General features: G+C 47.8%; 2 protein-coding genes across 4 annotated transcripts in view; one reads left to right on the top strand and one right to left on the bottom strand.

Annotated features, from left to right (window-relative positions):
* Positions 1–20,033, top strand: part of ARK2C (arkadia (RNF111) C-terminal like ring finger ubiquitin ligase 2C) — a 59,552-nt gene extending 39,519 nt beyond the window's left edge. For 2 of the 3 annotated variants that reach the window (XM_072860019.1, XM_072860020.1), the window contains exons 2-8: positions 6,662–6,971; positions 9,056–9,181; positions 12,749–12,878; positions 13,972–14,076; positions 14,600–14,695; positions 15,895–16,001; positions 17,182–20,033. In XM_072860019.1, the coding sequence (XP_072716120.1) occupies positions 6,662–6,971; positions 9,056–9,181; positions 12,749–12,878; positions 13,972–14,076; positions 14,600–14,695; positions 15,895–16,001; positions 17,182–17,299 (992 nt within the window). In that variant the 3' untranslated portion in view covers positions 17,300–20,033. The remainder of the gene's footprint in view (positions 1–6,661; positions 6,972–9,055; positions 9,182–12,748; positions 12,879–13,971; positions 14,077–14,599; positions 14,696–15,894; positions 16,002–17,181) is intronic. The other variant, XM_072860021.1, reaches the window with a different exon arrangement.
* Positions 20,034–25,635: 5,602 nt separating this feature from the next.
* LOXHD1 (lipoxygenase homology PLAT domains 1) overlaps positions 25,636–27,878 on the bottom strand; it is a 175,055-nt gene continuing 172,812 nt past the window's right edge. The window contains 3 exon segments of the mRNA XM_072859639.1: positions 25,636–25,718; positions 26,290–26,384; positions 27,384–27,857. Coding sequence (XP_072715740.1) covers positions 25,636–25,718; positions 26,290–26,384; positions 27,384–27,857 — 652 coding nt within the window.

Raw genomic sequence — 27,878 nt, 5'->3', positions numbered from 1 at the left:
TGCCAGCTCTGGGCCTGATCCTGTGTCCCTTAACAGTAGCCCGATCTCTTCAAAAATATTGCTGCCATGAGGAAAGGAGGTGGAAATAAATTGTTCTGCTTTCTGGGTTTTTCTTTTCATAAAACCCATAGCATCCCCTGTCTCTGCAGGGTTTACCCAGGGGCTTTGCATCTCCGAGATGGGTCAGTGTTTAATGAACACACGGATCCCTTAAGCCTTTCTAGGTGAAATATTGGTGGATGGATAAATTTTCATGTGCATATGCATAGTCAAATCCTGACTGATGCTAAAGGAGAATCCCCGGTGACAGAAATACCCATTATCAGACCAGTAAATTTCTGTGACTTGATGTCATGTACCAACCTGCAAAAATATATGAACTTGTCATTTACAGGGTTGACCTGTAAGGAATTGAGAGCATTTCTTTTAATGAAAAAAGTCCAGGCTGCTACAGATAATGTATAGAAACAATAAATATAACTGTAGAACTGAGAAAAAAAAAGAAAAAGCTGTGGAAGTGAGAAAGCGGCGCCGAGGAGGATGTGATGAGTTTCCCTGCGGGTTTCCGCCACGTTCAGAGCCTGCATGAGCGAAGGGTGGAAATGGCACGGCGGCAAGCAGCCGCACAGGTTCAGCTATCCACGTGCTTGCATCATCTGTTGGCTTTCTAAAAACGAATTTATACCTCGTCGGTTTGAGACTGCAGCCTGTAACACCATCTTCCAGCTAAGCGTTTTAGGTGCTTCATAAATAGCTGTTAACTGATCTTCCCTACAGGCTTTTTAGCTGAAGACCACCTTGATGGTGCAGATAGATAGGGAGATGGGGCCACAGCATCGCCGAGCTGTGTAGCTGTGGGGAATACAGCAGACCCAACTCCATGGTGGGTCCTTGGCATCACGGCACGAGGCCGCAGCATCTGTCGCGGTAGCAGAGGTGAGCCAGACCGGTTGGGGCAGCTACTGATCCGCACTCGTGTTCTGGCAGTGGCAGGAATTAATGAAGTGCCGATTCCCCCACCCCTTGATCCCTGGCACTGACCTTGGCTTCAGGACGTGACAGAAGAAGCCGAGGGGGAGTGGATGCAGCAGCTACCAGAGCATCATGCAAGACCGGGAGAGGTTGCTGGTGCTCACCCAACAGCACAAGGTGGATGGCCATGGCCACGTGGTCCTATACCATCATACCATGCCATAGCTTCTTTTGGGCCAGGCTTGGCCCCAGGCATGTCAGAGGACCACATAGCTCCTCTTTCCCGCCCACAGATAGCCTGGCTTGCCCGAGACCTGATTCACGTTTCCACCAGAGCCCATCTTTGCCTCCATGTGTTAGGGCAAACCTTTAGACTTTTGCAGGGCACTTTTTAGACCTGGATTGCTGGGCTCAGACATTAGCTGCCTTTGTGGCTTAGCTGAGGCCAGAGGGGTGTAAGGCAACAAGGGTTGTCCAAGCTGGGAGCTTGAGTGGGTGGGTGGGCAGGCTGAGAAAGACAGCAGACCTTGCAAATGTGTTTGGTCAACAGAAGAGCATGAGGAACTAATATGGAGAGGGAGAGGAAAGGCAAAGAAGGGGTGGAAATAACCCCCCTGCTCTGCTAAGAAATAACTCAGTTTAGATGCTTGCATTGAGACAGAAGTCTCTGATCTCAATGTCATTTGGCCTCAACCAGTTAACAGGAGACTACACAAACTGGAGTAAGTTGTGCGCTTTGCTGACACAGAAGTGACACATTGCTCATCTCAGAGCTGCTGATCTGATGTTGCTCTGAGCTGTCATCATCTGCCACAGCAACAGCATTTAAATGAAAGGAAGAAGCAACAGGACAAAGAAAGAAGGATTTCTGGCTGGTGGGCAGCCTGACAGTGAGCCCAGAGAAATCAGTCCTCCACTGCTCCAGACAAGAGCAGCTGGAGCTACTCATGCCACCGGGAGGAGCACGTCAATGAGCCTCATGCAGCGGGGTGGACCCTCTCCTCCTGACCAGCAGGCTGGGCATGGGGACGTGTGTTTCCAAGTTGGCCTCAGGTCAAAAGCCTCTCAGGGCTGGTGAGGACTGCATTGCCTCTGCAGCAAGGACACTGGGCTTCCCCCTCCCTCTTCAGCTGGAGGAGACAAGTGTTTGCAGCAAAGGCCACTGAAGCTGACGAACCTGTTAGGTGCCTTTGGGGTAGGCCATAAAAAATCATCCAAGATCTGGCTGACCCCTCTTCCTGCAAAATCAAAGTATCCCAATGGAGAAGGATAATCCTGCTGTAGGATGAGGACCAAAACTCTGGAGCCCATTTAGTAGGGAGAGTGTCTCTGCCTTGCCAATTCCAGAGCAACATTGCCTTCCTGCAGCCACCACTGGGGCAGGCAGTGGGAAACGTGGCTCATGGAGGATGCAATTAGCGGCTCTGGAGCTTGATAGGCACAGTTTCCAACCTCATTGTCTTTGGTGCAGAAATGTCCTCAAAGCTTAGCTAATGATGTCGTGGTTTAGCCCCAGCCGGGAACTAAGCACCACGCAGCCGCTCGCTCACTCCCCCCCGGTGGGATGGGGGAGAGAATCGTAAGAGCAAAAGTAAGAAAACTCGAGGGTTGAGATAAAGACAGTTTAATAGGGAAAGCAAAAGCCGCGCACGCAAACAAAGCAAAGCAAGGAATTAATTCACTCCTTCCCATGGGCAGGCAGGTGTTCAGCCATCTCCAGGAAAGCAGGGCTCCATCACGCCTAACGGTTACTTGGGAAGACAAACGCCATCACTCCAAACGTCCCCCCTTCCTTCTTCTTCCCCAGCTTTATATACTGAGCATGACGTCATGTGGTATGGAATAGCCCTTTGGTCAGTTTGGATCAACTATCCTGGCTGTGTCCCCTCCCAGCTTCTTGTGCACCTGGCAGAGCACGGGAAGCTGAAAAGTCCTTGAGTAGTGCAGCAACAACTAAAACATCTCTGTATTATCAACACTGTTTTCAGCACAAATCCAAAACGTAGCCCCACACCAGCCACTATAAAGAAAATTAACTCTATCATCTCAGCTGAAACCAGGACAAATGAAAATGTCAGCCCTGCCCTTGTTCTGGGGTGTAAAAACAAAAGCTGGAGTGGGGTATCTGGACTGGCTTTTAGTCATGGATTGCTCTCTGCTATGGCAGACATTACTGTCCAGGCAAAAAGCAGATTAAATCCATGAATCAAATTTTCTTGAAGCATTTTATGGGCAATGTTTGTCAGTTCCAATGCAAACGTGATCTAGGACCAAACTGTGGCTTGGGAAAGAGAAGGAAGATGTGCTAGTAGAGTAATCATTAATAGACACTGCTAACGTGAGATCCTCCATCGTGTCGAATAGGGGTGAGTGCCTGCGAGCCAGATTCTGGTGTTGGTCACGGTGAGTTACCCGGAGTAAGGCTGCTCAGCTGGTGTCATCAGGGTGACACTGGGTTTACCTTGTATATGTAAGATCAACATGTGGACTTGGAAAGCAGTCTCCACCAAGGCCCCTTGCGGCTAGATACGATGAACACAAGGGGGTAAACTTGAAAATAGATAACTTAGAGTTGAAATGTTCTGTTGTGCACTGTTGTTTGTTTGCCAGGGCTTTCTGGGGTCCACCAGTACCATGCTTGGCAAGGACTGGGTCTTTGTTGTGCAAGCTGATTTGGTTATGCCAGCTGTATGATTTGATGACTGCTAATAAGCATAGATTTGCTGAAGTATTCCCCAAAGTCTTTGCTTTGCTGTCAAAATCCTCATCAGCAATTAGATTAGTTGTAGGGGGTGAGCAATTACAACACAAGATAGTGAATTATGTTAAGACAAATTGATGGGTTTTATTTAATCATCTGGTCTTGGTCACATCTTGATAGTATTTTTCCTATGGAGGGAAATGCATCATTGCACCAGTAGGTACCAGAAAAAATGCTAAAAAATGCTTGTTTTAATTGACTAGTGCCTAGAAAGAAGGCAATTTAAGTCTTTGTACCAAAACAAAATAGGTTAGGGTTTTACTTTAGGTTATGTTGGCTCTTCACAGGCCCTGCATGCCTTCCTGCCCAGATATCAGAGATAAAGTTTTCATCTTCTGGACTGCAGGGAAGTGTATGATCAAGTTCCTCACAAGGATTGTCTTAGTGTGGGAGGAAAAATTCAAGTCAAAAGCTCTGACAAGGTGATCTGCCCACCCTGTGCTCTCTAGTTCCTCATGGCTCTGGTATCAAAGGTCCTGCAGATGTTTTGCTAAATCAGACTAAGGCCTCCCAAGATACAGCAAAAGGATGGAAATCCTTGGCTAAGGTTGCACCAGGCATCAAGAGATGAGAGAGAGATGCAGAGGATGAGAGACTGGCTTTTTCTGCTTTACTTATGTGCTACAAAATTCATCCCAGTAAATGTGGGGGAATATCACTAAGCTTCATTGTCTTGTGTCCTCCTAAGCCAGTTTTGTCTGAAATACAACTAAACTGCTGCCTGGTGGCACAGGCTGGTGTGTTTGGGTGTGCAGAGGGATTAGCACTTTAACCTGCTCTAGCACCTTGTCTTCAGGTGCTGCGAAGACCTGGAGGTATAAAATGGCTTACCCGTGACTAGCCGTAGCTGTTTTCTATTGGGAGGACCCATGGCCATTAGAGGTTGAGCAATTCACCATGAGTCGCTCTGCAAGTACCCAGCAAACAGAGCAGTTAGGAGGTATCTCCCCATGATTGCAGTGTTGCTCAGCTTGAGCAATGGGCCAGGGCAGCACAGGATTCCCATTTCATTACTCAGCCTTTACCTGTTGGTGGGGTACGGTGAATTGGGACCAAGCTGACAGTAGCAAATATAACCTGCAGTACCAGGGGATGTGGTACACGGATGACTCATGGGTCTGGGTTTGCAGCTCCATTGTTGAGGAACAGCAAGTCTGATCCCACCTCCTCTGGTTTTAATTAATAGGGTAGCCAAATCATGCCGTTATCTGACAGCGTGAGAAATTATCACCTTAAGAAGTTCTGCTGCTGGTGGCATACGTATTTTTTACCCGCTGCCTCTCTCAGAGGGTGGCTACAGAGGATTAGTTTGTATTTAAGAGATGCTGTGTGTAATTACTTATGCACAGTTTTGCAAACCATTCGTTTCTGTTAGGTGCTCTCCCGTTGTTTCTCTTGCTGGCATCTGGCTTTCTTTGTCTATCTCCCATTTCTATACAGACATGAACAGAAAGCGCTCGGGGCTCCCTGAGCTGCTGTGGTGGACTGGCCCTGCCGGCCAGCAGAAGGGAGATGTGAGCTGAAGGGATCTGGGTGAAGAAGGCATCAGGGGCATGTTTGGCCTGTGTCTTGGGATGACACTCAGTGTCTCTTGGTGCTGTTATTCCTGGATAAAAAAAAAAAAAAAGAGGAGTTTTTAGGAAGATGAGGTGTTCAAAAGACTGCATAAAATGGTAGATGTCCTATCCTGGGGCTGATCCTCAGCAAAGAGGCATCTCTAATAGCCTCACTCAAGTCTCATACTTCACCTCTGAGCTGCCTCTCTCCCTAGTTTAAGAGCCAAAAGTTTTGCTGTGATGCCTGTAAATGCTCTGGGAATGTAGGAATTAACATGCCGGATTGGGCCAAGGGCCCATCCAAGCAAGGATCTTGAGGGAGGTGCAAGCCCATGCCAGATGTTTTGCAAAAAGCCTCCACTACGGATATCTTTCACACCTCTTTTCTTCCTCATTCCCATCAGTTTCATGGCTGGTCTCATAGCAGTCTGTGTTGTGTTTCCCACAGCCACTCTCTCCCTGCATGTAGCTCATGAGGACGGGCTATTGAAGGCTCTCAGCAAAGACACATGGTCTTAATCCTGGCTCTCAGAGGTGGAAGGTGTCTCATTCATGTCCTGCAGTCAGCGAGACACAGTTTCTTACAGCAGAGATTATTTCCTTGACTATGAGACATTTTTAGACAGGCAAAGAAATACCTTGAATTGCATGGAAAGTCAGCAAGCTTTGAAAACTTCGGTGAGCTCATAACCCATGAAAATGTATTTTAGAAAACAGATTTTTTTGTTTTCCTTTTCTAAAATGTTGAGGCTTTTTCATAGAATCATGGAATGGTTTGGGTTGGAAGGGACCTTTGAAGGTCATCCAGTCCAACCCCCTGCCATGAGCAGGGACATCTCCAACTACATCAGGTTGCTCAGAGCCCTCTCCAACCTGACCTTGAATGTTGCCAGGGATGGGGCAGCTACCACCTCTCTGGGCAACCTGGGCCACTGTTTCACCACCCTCATGCTAAAAAATTCCTTCCTTATATCTAGTTTGAATCCACCCTCTTTTAGTTTAAAGCCATTACCCCTTGTCCTATTGCAACAGGCCCTGTTAAAATTTTTGTTCCTTTTCCCTTTAAGACAGGCAAAACAAAACAAGCTGAAGCAGTTTTCATCAGCATACACTTCAATTTGGAGCCAAAAAGTAATTTTGAACCCAAACCCATGTTTTGGTTCCAATGTTTTTTGGAGGAGAAAAACTATTAGTCAAAAATCAACATTTTTCCATGTAATCAACGTTAACTGACCTGTTCTCTCTTTTTTAACCCTTTTGGCAGAGGAGAGAAATAGCTGTTTGCTCAATTCTTGCCCTGGGTGGGCAACCACCGGGCTGGGCTGCCCTGGCCGCTGCTGGCCCCTGTGACAGCCATGCTCTTCTCTTCCAGGTGCTCCTTTTCAAAGGTCTCAGCATCCCCATGCTACCTCCTGCCGGCACTTCCACCTGGGTCCCCAGCCTCAGCTCTCCGCCGACTTCACCCTGCCTCACGCGGTGCAGCCCCAGCCGGGGCTGACCCCTCACATGGCCCCCGCGCACCAGCACAGTGGCCCCCTGCACCAGCCCCTGGCGCCGGTGCCAGCCCTGCCCTTCCAGGACGTGGCCGGTCCCTCCTTCCTACCTCAGGCGCTTCACCAGCAATACCTCCTCCAGCAGCAGCTCCTCGAGGCACAGCACCGCCGGCTCATGCCCCATCCCAGGTAAGGGGGTCTTACTCTTCCTGAAGGATGCTGAGAAGCTACGTCAGCCTCACTTCAGCAAAGTGGCTTCTGCAAAGCCCCAGCAGTACATGTTAGTAACATTGGGTTTTCTTCACAAGTTCATCTGTGTACCCCTAAAATGCATCCACCAGAAGGGAAGCTGCAGGGCAGGTTGCACCTGCAGGTGTACCTTTCCCATGGGGATCCATACTGTGCTCATCTAGTATATCCCAAGGTCGCCTATTGTTGTTACTCGTCGGAGAATCGTGGTGGTAACACCCTGGTGTTGTAGTGAACCTGTCCTGCATGGCAGAGAGAGCAATAGACTGTGTGCACTAGCTACCTCCTCGTAGTTGCTGTTTCAAAACCATGTAAGAGATTGTATCCACCTGTCCCGTCAGGTTTTGCACATGAAGAGCTTGCTCCTCTGGGTCTAGGTAGGCTTCCCAGATCTATGTGGGAATGATGCTGTTGACCTGCAGCGCATTCAGTCACGGAAAACAGCCTAAATTCAGACTGGGCTGACGACTGCAGAGAGAATTACTGTAACTCAGCAGAGGTGGAAATGGATGCCTGGCCTTGTCCTGATTGTGTTTCTTGAGACAGGGGTTTAGATAGCATGTAGGAGAGGAGTGCTTTTTTTGGAAACATATGGAAGCTATTTGTGGGTTGTACCCATGGATCAAGAATCAGAGAATGAGTCTTTGCGATAATGCTTCATTTGGAAAGAATGCTACAGATGGAAAACACTTTCTTTCCATACCCTTTCCATCTGAAAATTGTGTGTTCTTCTCATCCTTGTTTTGTTTTGCATAAGCTGGATTTTAGGTGGATTTAATGATTAGTTAATAATTGGGTAGCAAATATGTGCGAGGCTGAGGCACTGATGATACAAGTGTTTATCTCTTAGTCATAAGCTGAATTCAAATAAAAGCACGGAGCACAATTCCACACAGAAGCTGCTTTGATAAATGCTGTCAGTGTTCCATTTGCAAGTGGCTTGTGGTGCGGAGAAGGGCAGAAACCCCTTGCCCAGTCCCACAGCCTGTTTCTGAAAGCACAGCTGCATTGGAGGAGGGTGTCAGAAACCTTACAGATGTGGGGCATGAGGTCCCAGTAATGGTATTCTGAGTAGTGCCTTTAAAAGTGAAGCCTCTGAGCTGTGGCTGCATGAAAAATTCTTTATCTAGCAGTTCCCTGCTCCATTTGCTGTAGTGTTCTCCCATAGATTTACTTTGCGATGGCTCCACTGGTAAGCAGGGACTCAGCAGGGAGTAAGGGGTATGAGTCTGTAGTGAAAATCCTGCTTGTGCATCCACCCTGTCTCTCTCCAAATGTGGACACTGATCAAGCAGCGCTTGCCCATCCCCTGAGTAGTTCAAATAAGCAACAATCACGAGAAGAGACTCAAATTCCTAGAAAAACCTTGCTATATTTTCTACCCCTTTCCTTTCCCTGCCTGCAAAGGCAGCAGAGCTGGGGGAGAAGGAGCTGGATCCCAGCCTGGCCTGTCCATCATCCAGAGAAATGCTGGCAAAGGCCAGCGAGAGTAAATTCTGCTTTCAGTTACTCCTGAGTAATCCTGTTATGAATGAGGTTCCCCAGGAGTTTATGGACTGCATGGGGAGGCGAGACAACCTGCAGCTTCTTTATGATGATGGATAACAGCTGAACCAGGGACAAGTTTTATCTTGTGTGTTGTTTATGGGGCTGACAGTGGAGAAAAAGAAAATAGTGCAAATGGCACAAAACTGCTAAGGCAGAAGTTGTTCGGTTTCCTCTTTTTCTCTCCGTATTGCCACCAAATAGCATCTCTTGTGAACTGAGTGTATGTGGATGCCACAGGGGGTGAGAGTGGAGGTCTGCGTTATGTCCGTGGTGACCGTGAGTAAATCACATAGCTCTGGGTTCCTCTTCTTATCATCCCTGACACCTGCCTGGACTCTCTTCTCTTGGACACATATTCACAAGCCCAACAGTTTGAGTTTTCCCCCAATTTATTGACACGGGCTCGAAGCAGGAGCCGTACATACGCAGTGCCCACCGCGTGGCTAACTCTCTTGCTGGTCTCCTCCTCCCCTCAGGCGGGCTCAAGAGCGCATGTCTGTTCAGCCTCACCGTCTACATCCCAGCTTTGACTTCAGCCACCAACTGCAAACTCCACAACCCATGGGACCCCAGCCCAGGTATTTAGCTGAAGGCACGGACTGGTAAGTCTTCCACATTTCACTTGTGCATTGAATGAGGTGTTTAAAAAGTCCTGGGGAGGCTGCAAGGGTTAGTGAATGTCATCATGGATCAATGCTTTCATGAAAGCTAATGGTGCAGCTCAACAGATACAATGTGAGGAGTGTGCAATGGGAAAACTCATCTCTGGAAGGGTCATGAGTGCATGCTAAAGCCTTTATGCATGTATATGATAACATCGAGGCATCGATATTGCCCATAACTCTCCATCCATGGATATATAGTGCAGCCAAGCATTAATCTTCCTCCAGGGGCTTTTCCTGCTGCAGGGCACAGAGTCTTTTTCCTGTAGACCAACATCTCTGCCTGAACTAGATCTTCTGCTGTGCACCAGGCACTCAAAAAACAGAAAATTAAACCATACTTCTGAGTAGCTGCTTGTTAGCTGAGCAAAATCCATTCTGTGCACTGAATGGAAAAAATAGCATGTGAACATGTAATTAGAGACAATTGCAATGTATATGCACAGGGGGACCGAAATAAAATGTCACAGGAAATCTTAATTATGGCATTTCCTAACATCTGAGTGCTTCGCTCTGCAAATGGAGAGTCCTTTTAACACAGGGGTTTTCTTTTCCCCCTCCGGGGTAATAATATACAACTTAAAATATGGCCAGATCCTTCTGCCATTTTCTTCTCAGGTGTTCCCATTACTGGCACCACTGTGAGCTGAATTTGGCCAGGATGACATTGTTCAGATCAGTTTGCAAAGCGGTTCACGTACCATCTGGATAGAGCCATTCTTTCTGCCTCTCTTTCAGTGCAGAGTGTTTAATTATAATCATTAGAAGGATCTGATAAAGCATCGCTTTATGTTCCCCTCCTCCTCCCTCCTTTCTCCCCCTGTGTTGCTCCATAGCCTTATAAAACCTAAGGAGTGAGGATGACAGAAATCATATATTGTGTATATATATTTGGGTGACTCACTTCCCCTTGGGGCACATGTACAGTTTTGCCCAGTGACAGGTATAAAAACTTTCCTCTAATGTGTTACCACCACACGAGCAGCAGCGGCGCTTGCTCTGAGGTGGTAGGTGGTAGGCACTGTCATGGGAAATGGGGATGGAAGGAAGATCTGAAGGTGATCAGTCATCTCAGACAGCCCAACCTTGATTAAAATCTTCTGGTGAAGAAGAAATAAACTCCCATTTCGTTCCTTAAATCATCTTCTGCATCTGTATTTGGTGATGACCATCCAACCTGTTGTCTCTCACTTTTTGATTGTTGGCAGCCCATGTACCATAGTCGTCATAGCTCTTGAACCTCACATCTGGGCATCAAGATGCTGTACAGTTGTCCATGTAGCACAGGCTAGAAGGTGATGGTTGGTTTTGGTTTTCTTCAGCTAATGTGCTCTGCTTATTCACCCGCAAACCCTGAGAAAACACCGTTCCATGCAGTATTCTGCTTTGGGCCCTTCTGTAGACCCACAGCATCACTTCAGGAGCCTCAATATCTGATTTTAAGGATCTAGATGCACTGGTGGACAAACAGTTCAGCAGTGCTGTTATTGCAATTACTTGTGCAAGTCAATAATAGTTGTTCATCTTTATGAGGTCTCTTCAGTCCTTGATCTCAGAGCACTCTGTGGATTACTGCATCTATTTTGTAGACAGGGAATATGGGAAGGCAGAGAGGAAAAGGTCAAGGTCATGCATCAGGCCAGTGGCAGGGCTGGGAGTGGACCCAAAGCCTCCTGATTTCCAGTCGAGCCTTCCATCCACCTGGGAACAATCTTCAGCAATTGGATAAATATCCAGAATTATGACATGACAGTTGGAAAATACCCAGTCCTGTGGATTCTCACCCTGGTTGTGTTCCTGCCAGTCACTTGCTGTGTTTTATCCTCTGCCAGGTTTTGTCTGTCTAGCACATGGCTAGCACAGGGCCAGCAAAGATAGTCCCTCTCTTTGCTTCAACTTGGTGCGGGGTGTCTTATTAGGGGGTACTAGAGCACTGGAGCTGCTGCCTGGTACACAAGCTGTTCTGGGTAAAGGATTTCTGCATTTACTGTCCCCTCATGTCCATTGTCTTCTGTTGGGCAAAAGCATTTTCACAGCTGCTGGAGGACACATCTGGGTTGCTCCTAACAAGCCGTGTCCTCCACGCAGGGGAAGAGAAGTTCGAGGATGAAATGGGAAGCCACCCCTATGCTCTAATTAGCTTTGCTTTGTCAAATATGAAGACAATGGTTATTAGAGCACCGGCTTTTGTAATTATGATAAAGTGAATGATGTTCAAAGCACTTGCTTGCTGAGAGACTCTTTGGCTGAAGAGACAAGGGATCAGCTAATTGGATTACAGATGGAGATGCTGCGTTAGGTGTCCTCCCGTCCCCTCCACACGGCATGGGGTTTTGTTATGACTGCCTTCACATCTTGAAACAACTTCCTGCACTTTCAGACCAATAAAAACCTAATGTAGAGGCAATCATGTTGGCTGTTATGAAGAAGTTGACATACGATGAAGAATATAATTTTGAAAATGAGGGTGAAGAAGAAGCAATGTTTGTGGAGTACAGAAAACAGTTGAAACTGTTGCTGGACAGACTTGCTCAGGTATCCCGAGTTACTGTTGGCATCTGTCCGCAGAGTTTTTAACACTACACTTCAGAATTGGCAGACTACATGATTTATGGAAGTAGAAGTTTGTCTCTGCGTGCTGGATTGAGCAGAGCTGTGGTGTTTTCCGGGAACTTGGTCATGCCAAGTCCTGGGATTGAGCTGGGTTATTTTTCTGGAGGAAAAAAGTGCCCAAACTCACCAAGCTGAGCCCCAGCTCTGCTTGCCTAGGCCAGGCTGCATGCAGGCAAGTAGGACCATCAGGGATGTCCTGGTTCATTGGTGTTGGCCAGCTGGTTGTGTGACACCCTTTCATACAGCAGTCTCCTCTAGAAATTTCTTAAAACCTTTATATTTTCTGCACAAACAGCAGTTCTGGAGTTCCCTGAGGCTGGGTTCAGGCAAGGTGCAGTCTCCCTTGTCTCCCTGAGTTCTGCCATGACCTGGGCTGGGAGTCCTCCAAGGAGAGCACAGGCACATCAAAAAGCCCCCGGATGGTGCCTAGCTGGCTCCTAACAACTACCCAGAATGGTTCATCAGTGTGTCCCCTGAGTAATTAGCTGTATTCCTGCAAAATATTCAAGGCAAAATGTAATTGTTTGCAGTGATGGCAGCACAGGGAGGACCTGGTCTGGCTGGGTTGAGTTACTGAGCCTGGGTATCAATCGGAGTCACCAAAATGCTCTTGCTCTGAAATTAGCAGACTGTGTCTGTGCAGCTCTTGACCCTCGCTAACACAAATGCTAACTGGCATGAAAACAACCCCTCATTCCTTTGTGCTGGCCTGGTGGGTGATTGCCCATATTGGAGGAAACTCCCTTCCAAGCAATAGCATGACCCCAGGTTGAGGAACCCACAGCAGCCCAGAGCCCACCAGTGGAGATTGCCCTGTGAGCATGATCTGACTTGCTCTAAGCCATGCAATAAAACCGTGCAGTCAAAGCTGTATCTCCATCCTCGTGCCCACAGGGACCTCAGTGTCGATGCAGGACTGACTCACACCCAGTTCCAGGTCCGGCCGGTCCCTCAGCCCTATCAACATTACTTAGCTACACCTCGGATGCACCATTTTCCCAGAAGCACATCCTCGACACAGATGGTAAGTGAAACGCTTTTACCGAGAAATGTTTTATGCATTGTCTGCCAGAAGGCAGTCAAAATAAAGGCTGCTATCTTTCTATCACCTGTCTTCTGCAAATCCCACTTATCTCCGGCCGTGGGAGGGAGTGTCTGAAAGGATAATGTTGCATCATTGCACTCTGGATTAGAGAAAGGAAAAGAGAGGAGAGGAGAGGAGAGGAGAGGAGAGGAGAGGAGAGGAGAGGAGAGGAGAGGAGAGGAGAGGAGAGGAGAGGAGAGGAGAGGAGAGGAGAGGAGAGGAGAGGAGAGGGAAAGGTCCATTGTGTGCAGCATCCCGCTCACAAGCTGGTCTACAAAACCTGGGCAGGATGTGAGAGACTCAGCAGCTATTATTAATAATATTATTAATACTGGAACAAACTGTGGGCTCCCAGGACTTTTTGTACGGAGAAAGATTGGGAGTAGTGACTCCCTTCCCTGGGCTCAGCCCGGAGGACCATCCCTCATCACATCATTGCTCTCTACATCAGCCTTGATGCCATCTGTAAAGGTTTTTCATGACCTCTTGCACAGGTGGAGATGGGGTTTGATGAGAAGATGGGCTGACTGGGGTCATTTGCTGGCTCTTCTCCTAGCAGGGTGCTGTATTTGGAGCTGAGCCATGCCAAGCACTGCTAATCCTTAAAGCATCCTCAGAAATCCCATGAGAGTGTTTTTTTCCTCGTGCCCACAGTCAGACCCTGACATCTCTGTACTACAGCAAGGCTTAAAAAAATCAAAGCTTGGATGAAGAGAAATCCACCCATTTAAAAGTAAATAAAATAAAATCTCTTTTTAAGCTAATCCATGTTGAGAGTTTGGAACTGGAATTATTATAACAGGAATTATTATAACATAGTTTATTCAGAAGAAATGCATGTTCTTAGTTATCATTTACAGGAGATCTATTTAATAAAACCTCATATTTTGTTTATTAAAAGGCTTCCATTGGGGAAGGTGTTGGTTTGCTCTTTCATTTTGAATATTTAAAGCACTAGATTTAAATCAGGGTACACAGGGGATTTCTATGTGCAAGTACAGGTGGCTTTATTTTTCTCCCTTACTTCATGCAGGTTGTTCACGAAATCAGAAATTACCCTTATCCTCAACTTCAGTTACTTGCTCTTCAGGGACTAAACCCAAGCAGGCACACGTCCGCTGTGCGGGAGAGCTATGAAGTATGTATCTCAGGGACTGGAATTATTAAATTTTTAAGTGCTGGGAATCTATGCAATCTCTGGCATAAACTTGTAAGACTTCTGTGGCATGGCAGTTCCATTGAGTCTTGCAGCAATTTTAGTAATAACTGGGAGGTGAAGGGGTTGAGTGGGTTTGGTAAAAGATGGTTTACTCCAGAGTGCCTGGGTCTGGCTTGGGTTGACTCTGGCTCACTTCATGTCTGTGAACAAAGTGCTTCAGTTCTACGGGGTTTTGTTTCCCAACCTGTCAAATGGAGCTCAAATTCCACCCTAATTTCTGAAATATTGGATATCCAGCTCTTTGCCTTGAGCACTTAGTTACTAGCCCAAGAGCCAGGGCTCAGATTCATCATTAAAGCATGGCTGATTTGGGTTTGATGGACATTTCCACCAAAGAAAGGGCAGGAGGGAGCCTTGGTCCCCAGCAAGTGGTGTGGGGTGGTGGGACCTTGTGCCCTGGGAGCAATGCTGATGGTGCTTTGCTGCTGTTCCTGCGCCACAGGAGCTGCTGCAGCTGGAGGACAGGCTGGGCAGCGTGAGCCGGGGTGCCATCCAGAACACCATCGAGAGGTTCACCTTCCCCCACAAGTACAAGAAGGTGAGCGCCCCGAAACCGTGGCACAGCTGCGAGCCCCTCTCAGTTGGCCAAGGGTTGTGGGCACAGAGCAGACAGAAGGAAGGACTTTGGTGGGTCACAATCCTCAGGGTTGGCAAACCAGCACCACCAATATTCCCCGAAATGGGGGAGGAATGTAAAATCCAGAAGTGGTGCTTTAATATCTTGTGGGGCTCCAGGGCTGAAGCAGTGGTGTAGCTCAGCTGGCTGTTTCTCACTTCTAGGCTAGGAAGCTGCAGGCCAAATTTTCAAAAGGGTCTCAACCTTCTCCCACCCAGCGGGTGCAATTTCCCCCCTGTCCGCACCTGGTAAGAAAGTGCACATACCAAGGGGACTTTGTGCATGCAAACCCACCCCATTCTGCATGCAAGCGGCGCTGCCGCGTGCCCTGCCATGAGGGTGCTGGCTCCATGGCATGGGGGATCTTGTCCTCCCCTCATTTTGCAAGAGGTGTCTCCTCTGTTGGAGCTGATCTCCTGCCCATAAGGAAATGGGTGCCATGTTTTTGGGCTGTGCTAAACAGAAAATGGGAAAAGTGCTTGTTTGCATAGTAATTTCTCATGTTGGTCATTCCTGCCTGGGCAGTAACAAGTAGGGACATTGCATTGCCCAAGTTGGAAGTGAGTCAACTCCTGCCGCGCTTATCTCTGACTGCATCTCCAGTGGATCCAGAAAAATTATATCAATAGGAATGGATGTGTGGGGGGAAGAGAGAAGGGGAGAGCTGACAGGCTAAACACTGCTCCATGGCACAGTGTGGGGCTGGGCCAGTGGCCAAGCTGGTATGGGGCACAGTGGTTGCCCTTCCTGGCAGTGGTGGCCCCACATGCTTTGGGGTCTCCAGGAGAAGCCTCCAGCAAAGGAGACTATGGGGCCATCCCCACTGCAAGGAGGATGGAGGAGGTGGCAGGGGGCTGTGTTAGGGCAGCAGAGGACAGGATGCTCCTTGCGGCACTACCACCAGCCCCGCTGCCACTGGCCCCAGGAGGAGCCATGCCAACCAACAGCATGTTGGTGGCATCCTCCCCTCACTGGCTGTTTTGGCTGGGCTGGCTTCCCCAAGCTGGAGGATCTGGCTGATAGTTGAAGCTCTTATTATTTGCCTTCCTGCAACTACCCAGGCTTGGGAGAACATTAGAAAGTCAAGTCCTAACCAAATTATGTCTTTAACTTTTCTGCAGAGAAGACCGCAGGAGGGCAAAGCTGAGCAAGAGGATGGAGAGGAGTCGGACACCGACGAGAAATGCACAATCTGTCTGTCCATGCTTGAAGATGGAGAAGATGTCAGGTATGATCCTTACATCTGCTCCTCTGCCTCTTGATGCCGTTTGAGTTGTGTTTATTGGGATTAATGCTGCTGTGCACTGGTGAGGTTGTCCCTGTTCTTGTCCGGACAAACTCACTTGGGTTGTTGCAGGATCTGGGAAATCAAATGCTATTTAGATGGACATTGGTATGGGCTGTAGGTAGGAAGAGCTCTGCAGCAGCAGGAGGACCAAGTTTTTATAGTATCTCCTGGGTTTGGATCACCTGCTTCAAGGCTGTGCCAGTGGGCCAGGTGGCAAGTGTCAGAGAAGGATGGGTCCCAGGTCTCAGACAGCCATCTGGAGCTCGGGGACGTCAATATCTGAGCTTGACAGATGACCAAAGTACGATAAAAGGGAGTGTGGGTGTGAAGTCCAGGGGAGTTTGGCTTGTGGCCAGGACGGAGCTGCTTTATTGTAGAATAAGTGAGATTACTCTGCCCGTGCGGTCACAGGGAGCCATCCTGAGCCAACAACAAAGCCCCAGTTATCCCTCACAGACATTCCCAGGCTCTTGGCCAGGTTGAATCTCTGCTTGTGACAGAGGATGAGGACAAGCAATAGCAAGTGGTTGAGCTACCATGGCTGAAGGAGCTACAGGTGGGCAGTGCAGCTGCACTACTTGGTCCTGCTCCTCACCCTTTAATTGCCTTAAACCATCAAGAAAAACTCTGATCCTCTTGCTGTGGGTCCTTGCGGTTCAGGGTCCCTCCGGCTCGTGAGGCTGAGTGAAGAGATGACAAAGGTGATGCAGGTGAAATGCAGCCACATTCCCTGGGGCACACCAGACACCCACATAGGAGCAGTGGGGACCCACCTGACTGTTAACGAGTCACAGTGACGAAGAACCAAGAGGCTTTGGAGTATAACCTCATACTCCTGAAAGGTTAAAAAGCAGAAGCCAGGGTAATTAATAACTGGAATAACTCAATTACAGAGAGTGTGGGGTTTCCTACAAGGCTTTTAGCCAAGAAGGACACCATCTCTGACCTACTGCCCTATGCGAGCTGGCGTGGCTGGGGGAGGGTGTAGGACCTAGGCAGCACTGGTGTCACTACATCAGGGCTTCCCCATGTTTGAAGCAGCCCCAGCTGCTGCTTCCTGGCTCTTCTTGGTCCCCTGGACCTCCTCCATCCTAACAGGGTGGTACTTCTCTCTCTGCAGGCGGTTGCCCTGTATGCATCTCTTCCACCAAGTGTGCGTGGACCAGTGGCTGGCCACCAGCAAGAAGTGCCCGATCTGCAGGGTGGACATTGAAACACAGCTCGGCTCGGACAGCTGAAAGGACTGGCTGGACACACCATTTTCCTTACCAGGTCATATGGCCATAGACCCTTGCAGCAAAATTTTTGCCTTCTGAGCCATTTGATTGAGATGAAAAGTCTGCAGGCACGTTAGTGAGGAGGAGGTGGTGGTACAATATCTAGCGGTAGGAGATATTGCACATACACAGGATATGGACCTGGTGAAAGGGAGCTGGCATTCCCAGAGCTCGGAGACCCCGTGCTGCAGAAGATTTAGTGTTGAACATGAAGGAACTAGTTGTGGTAGTCTGGTTTGTCAATCCTGCATTTCATGAGGATTGTATATATACCTCTCAAATACGTAGAAACATGTTAGGGGTCCTTTAGCTATTTCTATGGATGGCAGCTGGAGCATGTTAGCTTAAGAAATGTTGTGTTTGATGCCCTACTCATCTTGTGGTGGACATGTTACTGTTACCTAATTTGCACCAAATATTTTTTCATAGATTCCTTATTTTGGTGCCTGATTAATACATTGCAGAGGGGGAATAAAGAGGTCAAGCTTTCCCACCCTTGGGGGGCAAGAGGTAAAAAAGCAAAATCCTGTTTACAGTCAGAAGGGTTGCACTTTGCCTCAGCTGTGTGTGCTTCCTTTCCTTGCGTTTACAGTGTGTTGCAAATTTAGAGAAGCTTACAAAAATAAAAATTTGGAATGAAATGAATGAAGCAATAGGGAGAAGCTTCATTCCTGCTTATCTGCTGGTGCTGGACGCTTTCTGTAGGGGCACAATATTGGAGTAGATGCTGTTTCTTTACTTTCCATATCTTAATGAAGTAGCTTGGCATATCGAAATCCAAGGAAGGGCTGTCTTCATGATTGCCATTGTCCATGATGCTTTCCCCTGTGAGCTGTGAGGCTGGTTGGCTTCAGCAGCTGCTGCCAGCACTGGTCCAAAATGATGGTTACTGGAGTCGGTGCCTACAGCTGTGCTTTGGGGTATAATAATGCCAGAGGGGTGCTGAGAGATGTATGCTACCAACTCCTCTCCCATGCAAAAGCATCTCTGATAGCAGGATGGGAGAAAACTCAGTGCTCAGAAGGCACTGCTGAGGCCATGAGCATTTTGGCACGGGAGGGGAAGGCAGGTTGGAAGAGGGGTGTCTCATCCCACTCGGTGGGTTGCGAGATGGGTGAATCTTTTTGATTCCCCGACAATTTGTGTACCAACAAAGGCCAATCTCTGCTCGGCAGAGCCGCGTGGTCAGTAGAGTCACGACAATGACTCAGAGGAACAGTCTGACTAGCAACGTTATTAACTGGTGAATTCTACAGACAAACTTAACGAACTGGCAAGCTCAACAAATGAACAGAGGTGATTTGGCAATGGAGCTATTTTCCAGGCAACCCGTCACAATTTATCCAAAACTTATATATAGTGGAAGAGTAGAGGAAAAGAGAAGCGAGAAAAGGAAAGGAGAAGAGAGGAGGAAAGAGAAAGGAAAAGTATCACCACCCTTGGATCCCACGATGACAGGCTTGGCATTCTCCGGTGATGGGCACGTGGGTGGTTCCCTGGAGGGCGTGTCTTTTATAGGCTAATCCCCGCCTCCAGGTACGCCCCTTGAGGACTTACATGGTTCTTGTTCTAAAAAGTTCTCAATCTTCTGCGCAGGTGCTGGGGGAGGGGGGTGGTCGCAAGCCCCTTCCTCAGATCAACTCTGTGTGACCTCTGGCCATACATGGTAAGGTCCGGCAGAACCTGGAACCGTGCATCCTCCGATGGGCTCTCCCCCACCCCATGCTCACTGACCTGCAGTCGCCATGCAAATAGCACCTCAAGTCGCCACAATGTTTGAGACATTAACTCTTTCAGTCTCTCACAGGGGGTTTGCTGCTTTCCGGAGGGGCTGGGTTGTAACCCTGCCTCAAAGCATGTGCACCTGCACCCACGTGCTTTTGTATACACATTTCAGGCCGTATCTCTATGGAGAATGGAGTGATTGTCCAAATGAAACCTAATTGCATTAATGCTCAAAACAGAATTAAGAGGTAGTCCCCGAAGGAGTGAGCTGTTGCAATCCAAGCTCCCCCTGAAATAAAGACCTCAGCACACCAACCGTAGGGACCGAGCTGAAAACCCTCCAGAGAACCGGCATTCACAACCAAACCCTTGGTTTTTTTCTTTTTTTTTTTTTAAATACTTTTTTTTTTTGCATACTAGGGGAGCAAAAGAAAGATGCCGAGGAGCAAGGGGAATTAGTCGGGAACATATCTTGAAAATGCTGATGTGGTGGGGATGATTTCTGGCTCCCATGAGCATCTGTTTTGCTCAAGCCAAGCAATGCTCTCCAAGTAGAAACGATCATAAACAACCATCGGAGAGATTGTGGGATTCCCGTGAGCTGTAATTGGAAAACACCAACCTCAGAGGGACCCCAGAGATTTTTTTTCCCAACTGGAGAGGGGAGGGAAAGAGGGGAGCCCCGCAGGGTGCAAGGATGCAGGAGCCCCTCTCTTGCTGTGCCCATGCAGGTAGGAGGGAGTGGAGGGGGACACATAGTGGCATAAGGAAGATATAAGGAAGAAATGTTTTACGCTGAGGGTGGTGAAACACTGGAGCAGGTTGCCCAGAGAGGTGGTAGCTGCCCCATCCCTGGCAACATTCAAGGCCAGGTTGGACGGGGCTCTGAGCAACCTGATGTAGTTGAAGATGTCCTGCTCATGGCAGGGGGGTTGGAATGGATGACCTGCAAAGGTCCCTTCCAACCCAAACTATGCTATGATTCTATGATCTATTTGCCACCCAGCACAAGCGATGGCTTCTTAGGGGATGCGGTGGTCCCAGCCCCAGCCGGAGGGCTGCGGACTCCTCGGGTCAAGGAGTGGTCGATCGGTACCTATGGGGCTTGCTCCAGCAGCAGCAGATGGAAGCAGCATTAAAAATAATACTAATATTTCTAATAATATGGACAAGCAACGCAAGGCTTTGCTGGTAAAATACACTGTAAGCCGGTCTGGTCTGTCCAGGCGTGAGCTGGGGGAGAAGCAGGGGAGGAATGGGGTGATTGGGACCCTGGCTGGGCAGGGAGGGAAGGAGGAGCGCTTCCAAACCGTGTGTTTTCTTAAAGCCTTTGCGAAAGTATTACTATTTGCCTAATGAACAAGCACAGTTTTTAAAAAACAAAACAAAACAAAAAAAACCTTGGTGAAGAAAAGCACCAAACTCCCGTGGTCTCGTGTGAGTGACTGTTCTCAAGGTGCGTGTGAATTTACAGCATCTGGAGTTGCATCGGTGTGTCAGGTTCCTTTGCATTTAAATAATTTGTATGAGTAGGTTGCGATAATAGGGTGAGTCTAAAAACAAAATGAAACAAACAACAAAAAATCTCTAGGAACAAGACATTGATAGTTTACAGGGTTTTGTGAGTTTAAATGCCTTATATTTAACAATCATAATTTATGACTAACTTGTAGATATTGTGGGTTCTTATTTAATTATTTTTATAGGTTTTTTTGCATTTTTAATTATAATTTATTTATTTAGAAATTAATACTAATTTTTTTTATTACTCCTATTACCTCATTTTTGCATTGTTTCTGGGAATGGAATGCTTTGCATGCATCGGTACTTTAAAAAAAAAATAAACATGGGATGTGGGGGGTAATGCTTATCTTGTCAAAAAAAAGAGAAAAAAATCAGGGTGTGTGATTACAAACTGTATTACTGTGGTGCTGTTACCTTGGATACATTCCATAAAAATGCAAACCTTTGATTCTGTATGCTGTGACATAGTGGAAAACTGCAATATAGTGACTGTGTTTAGCACATATATATGAATATTATTTGCACTCATAATCAAACTCTGGTGATCCTTTCACTTGCGTCCTTGCGCATTGAAGGCGATTAACGGCGCTCTGCAAAACCAAAACGTTTCTGTCTACTCCTGCTACCGCCCTGTGCCCAATGCCGCTGGTGATGCTACTGCTCTTGCTGCATGTGTTACCCTGCAATAACACCTGGCAGGCCCCCACTACAAGGCTGTGCTTGGGGCAATGCATGCATTTAGTGCAAGACTGCAAATTGCTTCAAAAGCCAAGGAAGGAAGCCCAGGTGTGGTGGCTCTGTTCAATTTTTGGTGCCTATTGATGCTCTATCTGGCTCTTTTCACCCTCTGTGCATGCACCCAGCTGGGCGCTGCAGGGAGGATGAAGGAGGCAATCGACTGAGCCTGAGCTTAGAGGCAACAAAACTGAGGGATTCATTGCAATTTTTAAGGGTTGACCCCTGGTCTAGCTGAGAGGGGCTGGGATGGATGCGGGAGCAATTCGGCATCCCTTTGTAATGCCTGGCCATGAGCATTTGCTATAACCCAGCTGTGAAATATGCATGGAGCAGAAGCCCTCAATGCTGATCTTCTTGATCAGTTGGTTTCATCCCCCCTGTTAAGGGGGAAACCTCAGCTTGGAGCTTTTTAATCCACTGTAGAGCTGGGACCTGCACCGGAGCCCTCCTGTCCCCAAGGAGGGGGTCAGCCCCAAGCTGACGTCCCACTCCTGCAGCAGTGGCCAAGCATCCCCAGCCACGGCCGCGCTGCTTTCGCAACACACTGCCCTTTCCCAAAAGGCTCCTGAATATCAAGTGCTCGAGCCTCGCAAGAGGGTTAGAGCACCTTTGATAATATTTTAAGCTTTAAGCCATAACCGCTCTTGGTCAGCGCAGATGCTCGGCCATGTATGGACAGAAGTGGGGTTCGATGCGTGTGCTCAGCCAGTAGCCGTCCCCTCCAAAAGGCTTTGGATGCAATTCTCTTTTGAGTTAGAAAGGCACAAAATGACTGTACCTTAATTTTTTTCTCTCTGTCCCTTCAGGGTGCTGCTCTGCTTTGTTGACTTTGCCTTACCCTGGTTTAAAACCTGTCTGTGTTTTTCCTTGCTGCTCTGTAACACTCCTCCCCTGTAGCCTGGAGCTGCGGTTTTGAGCTGTGCGGGGACAGGGGGTCAGTTGTTCCCCCCTCAAAGACACTGTAAAAGGGATGAGTAAAACAAGGGGCGAGCAAACAAAAATCCTCTCCTTTAATGACCCTGGCTGGTGAAAGGATCATCCACATTTTTGTACTCCTACTGCTGTTCTGTTGTGCTGTGCAACATTTTGCTACATAGACTATTTTATAGAAGAAAGCTAGAAAAATATTTATTATTAATATTAAAGCAATAGTGCATTGAAGAAATGAAAAGACATTAGAAATTGTGTAAATGCTTAGATTCACTTTTGGTGGATTTTTTGTACTTTATTTATAACTAATAAAACAAACTGCATTGCTAACTATAAACCTGTGCCACACAGAACTCACCTGGCAGGGCGATCTCTTGGTCATTATTTACCACTCATTTCTTGTTTCTTTGGGTCGGAGTCAATTCTTCTTTCACTGCTTATGCCTTTGGACTTTGATGTGCAAAAGAGACGCTGCTGGGGTATAAAATACTCTGCCCAGCTGGTTTGCAGAGGCTGTTGGTGCTTGAGCTCCATGGCAGAGGCGAGGCTCAGCTCTCCACACCGGGCACACCACCGTGCGTGATGTGCTGTGGAACCAGTTTTGTGATTAGGTACCAAAATCCCTTTCTAGAACCAGGCTGGAAATTGCCTGTTAAAGAGAGATTTCTCCTCTAAGCCCATCCCACAGTGCCTGTCTAGCAGGTCCTGCAGAGATACCGACAGGTCCTCCATCCTCCTGGTGAAGAAGCATCTCCCTCCCTGTGGGTCTCCTGTTTAATAGATAAGGAAAGATAAACTTATTGGAAGAAAAAAAAATCCTGCAAACTAATACAGATATATTTGAGGGTATTTTCAGTCCTTTTGTTACCTATTGGAGAATCTAATGGGCCGTACACCCAACTTTGCATTCTGCACAGCTCATTTCATAGGTCCTCTCGCACTTTTATTTTTTCCCACAGTGAATGGTGCCAGTCTCTCCTCCTACCTACTCTCAATTCGGCTGTTCCTCCTCATGCATTTCATGTAGAAAGGCTGAGACTAGTCCCCAGCTTTGACTATGTGATTAGACTAAATAAGCCTTGGAGACAGGCAGCTGCTGATCATAGAGATTTGGTTCCCATAGCTGAGGGGAATTGCTGGCTCCTCCAGCATCCAGCAAAGGCTGCATAAGGGATGCACTATATTCAGGCAATATGAAGCTCCCATTATAGGAAGCTTTTACAAATTCAGAAAACAGAAAACAGGTTAAAAATGACCTGCTGGTCCAGCTGTGGAAAATCTTAGTTGCTTGCTGAGATCTTGCCGATGTCCTTCAAAAGCGTAACGGTGCTGAGAGAGTTGCTTGAGATGGCAATTGGTTTTGCTTCAAAGCTACCGCAGCAAACACGCCACCGCGATCTGATAACAGCCCTGCCGAGCACGGTGAGCAGTAACCGGTGGCTGTGCTGGGGAGCAAGAGGGGTTGTGCCCATTAAGGTATAATGCACGGGCCAAGATGCAACGTCTTTATTCACTGTGAGCATCTGCTCTCGCAGCAGCTGCCTGGGGTCGGGAAGCTTAGCCCTTATTTGTGTTTTGTAGCCCTTATGTGTGTATTTGTGATTTGTGTATCTAAATCCTCAGCTGGCCCACAGGTTATAGTTCAGAGCTGTACAACCCCATCAGTAAATATCAATTTTTTGGTTTTTGTTTTTTTGGGTTTTTTTATGAGACTTTTTTCCATGTCAAAATGGGCCTTTACACATAACAATGGGGCCTGGGAGATTATAAGATGGATACTTGACAGACCTCAGTTATTCTGCCTTCATGCATGTAAGGGTGGTGTAGGTATATGATGCTATTAAAAATGTTTCACAACAATTTCATAGAGATTTTTCAAATAATTCTCTGTGTCCTGCAGCAAGAGACAACCAGTCCCTCTTAGCATCCAACAGTGCAAAGGACTCCTTGGTTATACTTGTTTTCACTGGCAGCACCCAATTGCTTTCATAAACGCAGCACTTCATTGGGCTCCTAAAATGATGGGGACCACAGAGACGATGGGATAGCCTGGTTTTGAAGACTCCTGCTGGGTGTCACCATCCTTGTCCTTTGCTCTTCCTTTTCACCTATGTTAATGGTTTTGGCTGAAGGGATATGTACTAAAACTGCATCAATAAAGAAACAAAGAGGAAAGAACAAAAGGTAGAGAGTGGCAAGGAATGCAAGAGCTGTGCATCTGCCTAACAGCTTTGGGGAGCTCTGCCCCAGAAGGCAGAGATTGCCTGAGCCCTGCAAAAGGCACAGCCGTAGGACAATTTTGGCTTTTCTCCTCCTCAGTTCTCCACTTGGCCAAGAATGTGTTGGTTTTAGCAGCTTAATGCAAATCCAGCCCTTGGAAAAACTCCACTCTTGCCTTATTGCTTTTGTAGCATTAGTTGTTGTAGCAACAGAGCAACTCCCCAGAGCCAGGGTGGAGTTGAGTTTTGCACAAGCAAGGGGCATTTCTGAAGTGTTTAGAAGAAAAAAGCAGAGTTTTTTCATGCTTTGCCAAGGTTGCCTTCCTGGGAGGCAGTGAGGTTTCTGACCCTGTATCAGCAAACTCCCCCTTGGCCCTTTTTAGGGCAGCATTGCCTGGAAGTCAGCACAGCTTTTGTGTTGAGAATGCCTGTCCAGGGATGGCAGGTGGTTTTGATGGCAACCCAGGTATCTGCAATCCCATCTTTCACCTATGCAGTGATTTGGTGACCCCGAAGATGTTCACTCCTGCTTCAGCAGGACCTCTATCCATGGCTGCAGCTACTTGCTACATGTGATTACTCCCAGATGTGAGCACATCTCATATGCAAGATAAGGATTTCTCTTTCCTCCTTGCCCCATGCAGGGATGGTGTGTGGATCAGGAGCTGTCTCACTGCTCCCAAGAGCTGGAAGCATGGAGCACTACAGGTCCCATGTGCGTCACAGTGAATCTGCTCAGGGGCAGGGGTTAAACTGCTGCAATGCAGTGATGCTGTAAAACCAGCATCTCTGGCATCTCCGCATCAAGCGGGTGCTGACTGGAGCCAATGGGAAATGCCGGGACTAAAGCATTTTAATGGGAAAAACTCCTATTAGCACACATTTGTCTAAAAATGGAACAAATCCATTGACAGGGAGGGTTTTTTCATAGCCGTGGTAGACTGGGGTGGGAGGGAAAGCAGAGAGATCAAAAGCCTGACCCTTTTTTTGTTTCAAATCACCCACTGGGGAACTGCTGCTTTGCAACAACACTGCACGAGCGCAGCAAAAGCAAACGCTTCAGATTCTGCTCCTGGGACCCACTGGCTGTCTGGGGAGCCCGAGCCCCATCCCAGCAGGGTCCAGAGGATGCAACACGCCTGCTGATCCCAGCACCCGCCTTCAGCCCTCCTGAGGTCCATCTTGCTCCTCCTGTGAGCTCCAAGCCCTGTCTCGGTCCTTGCTCAGAGCTTGGTAGCCCCAGTCTGCAGTGGGGAGGGAGAATACAGCCAGTAAAGGCTGCTGTTATTATTCCCATCTGTGAGTAGCTGATCATTGATGAGGTTGATTACTGGGCTCATTTAAACAACTTGCCTTGCTCCAAAAGCATCAGTTACCATAAAGATTTCTAAAATTAATTAGTCTGAGCTATTATTTGCAAGCTGGCACAGACAGCCCTGAATAAGCTCAAGTCTCTTTGGTGGTGCCTGCTGCGGAAAATAAAGATGCAGCACTTCCCTAGTGGGGCTTTGGTGGGATGCAGCAGCTTTCAAATATCCAGGAGCAATTGACAGCACCTGCAATATGCCCCTAACTCCTGTCTCAGCATCACTAGCCTTCCCTGGGGCCTCCTTTGCCCATGACCAGGCAGTGGGACAGTCCTGCCTTGTGGCCAGGCACATCCAGGTCATGTCCCAGTCAAAGCATCATCCCCAACCCAGGGACTGATGGGGTGGGTGGGCTCAGCAGGTTTAACCCACTCGACCCATTTGATCCCCATTTGCACAAAATGCTTGTTTAAAACCAGCTTCTGGGAAGGGGAACGACCTCTCCTACGGCATGGGTGGGCCAGGAGGAAGGTCGTCTTCTTCTCATGGCAGCTCAGACACCCCCCTTTCTCCTCCGAAGGATGTATCCTGCTGCTTTGCTCCCTGGGGAGGGAGACAGGGTTCCAGAAGTAATGATTTATAAACAGCTTTTCTTGTTGGTACTTGTAGAGATGCGAGTGGCTGGGAAGAGCTCATCTACAGGAGCACTGGCCCTTATTGTGGACGGGAAATCCCTTCTCCACCACAGAAAAAATCAAAACAGCAATCCTTATTAAAAGAAAAAAATTAAAATGAGTGGCAGCTACTCTGAAACAGAGTTGGTATTCAGGCCATATAGGGTAAGATTATCCTGAGACAGCTTTGAATATAGTTAGCACAGCTTCCTTGCAGTGGAATTGATTATCTGGTAGATCTTTTGCTCCAGCTGCCATAACTGTATATCTCAGCTCTTCAGCCCAAGAGATGGGTCTGGCTTGGGGGGGGGAAGCCCACGGGTGGAAAACACCACCCAGATCCCACCCCTTGAGACCTGGCTGGGTGGATAACAGGTCCTTCCCAGCCTCCCTGCAGAAATCCCTGCTGTGCCCACTGCTTTCGATGCAGTGCCTTCTGGAGGTCTGCATGCATGTGTACGGACATGCAGTGTTCACAGTTGCCAGAGGTGGAAAAAACTGGGATCTCCAAGCTCAATATTCTTAAATATATTGGCTCAATTGTCTTATTCTCTTTACTCATCTAAAAGGGGAGCCTGTCACTGGTGGAGGCCAGTGGGCTTTCTCAGCCCTGGCAGGGCAAAGCACTGAAAGCAGAAAATGATGGCATCTGAGCTGTTAAAGGATAGTTTATGGCTCTGCTAGTTGTGGCTTTTAATCATAAATAAGCGAGAAATTTATTTATTTCATTCACAATTTTATATGTGCTTTAAAAAAGCAGTATTACTTTTACAAAATGCTAACCCAGGAAGCACATCTTGCTATTAAAAATCTCTCAATATAAAAGGCAGCGTTTTAAAAAGTAAAATGCAATATAAACCAGTATAATGAGAAAAATGCGCATGCAGAAGGGACCGAAACCCTCCTGCAGCCCTGCCCTCCTTGATACCTAGGAAAAAGCTCCGTCCAGATTAACCCATCACCCTGGTTTTCATCCAGCCACTTCCCACAGGGAAATATGGTGGTCACGCCAGTTGCTGAGTTGGTGATCTCCACCCGCTCCACCAGCCAGCCTGGTGCCAGACCACTGTTGTCATGCTCAATCCGGACTTTGTTTAGCTCCCCCATGTCCAGCGTTTCCAGGTAAAACCTGTTGGTTTTGCCCCGCTCAAAGAGGTTCCTGAACTTCTGCTTCAGCACCTGCTTTCCTGAGTCCCCGTTCAAACCAAAGATGGTGATGAACACATTGGCATCAGTCCCCGCGCCCTTTTCAAAGCCTGTGACCACGATGGTCTCGTATTTGACTGGCACCAAGCTCCGGGCTTTGCTGGCAAAGCTCTTGGTGACCTTGGCACACTCAAAGACTTTGTAGTCCCGTCTCTTGTAATGCAGAGGGATCTTCACATTGCACCTGAAAAAGTATCTGCTGAAGGAAAATTAACAG

Source organism: Ciconia boyciana, chromosome 4 (genome assembly GCF_034638445.1).
Source record: "Ciconia boyciana chromosome 4, ASM3463844v1, whole genome shotgun sequence".
Classification (NCBI taxonomy): Eukaryota; Metazoa; Chordata; class Aves; order Ciconiiformes; family Ciconiidae; genus Ciconia; species Ciconia boyciana.
Note: the sequence above shows the minus strand (reverse complement) of the source record. Positions and strands in the feature narration are given on the sequence as shown.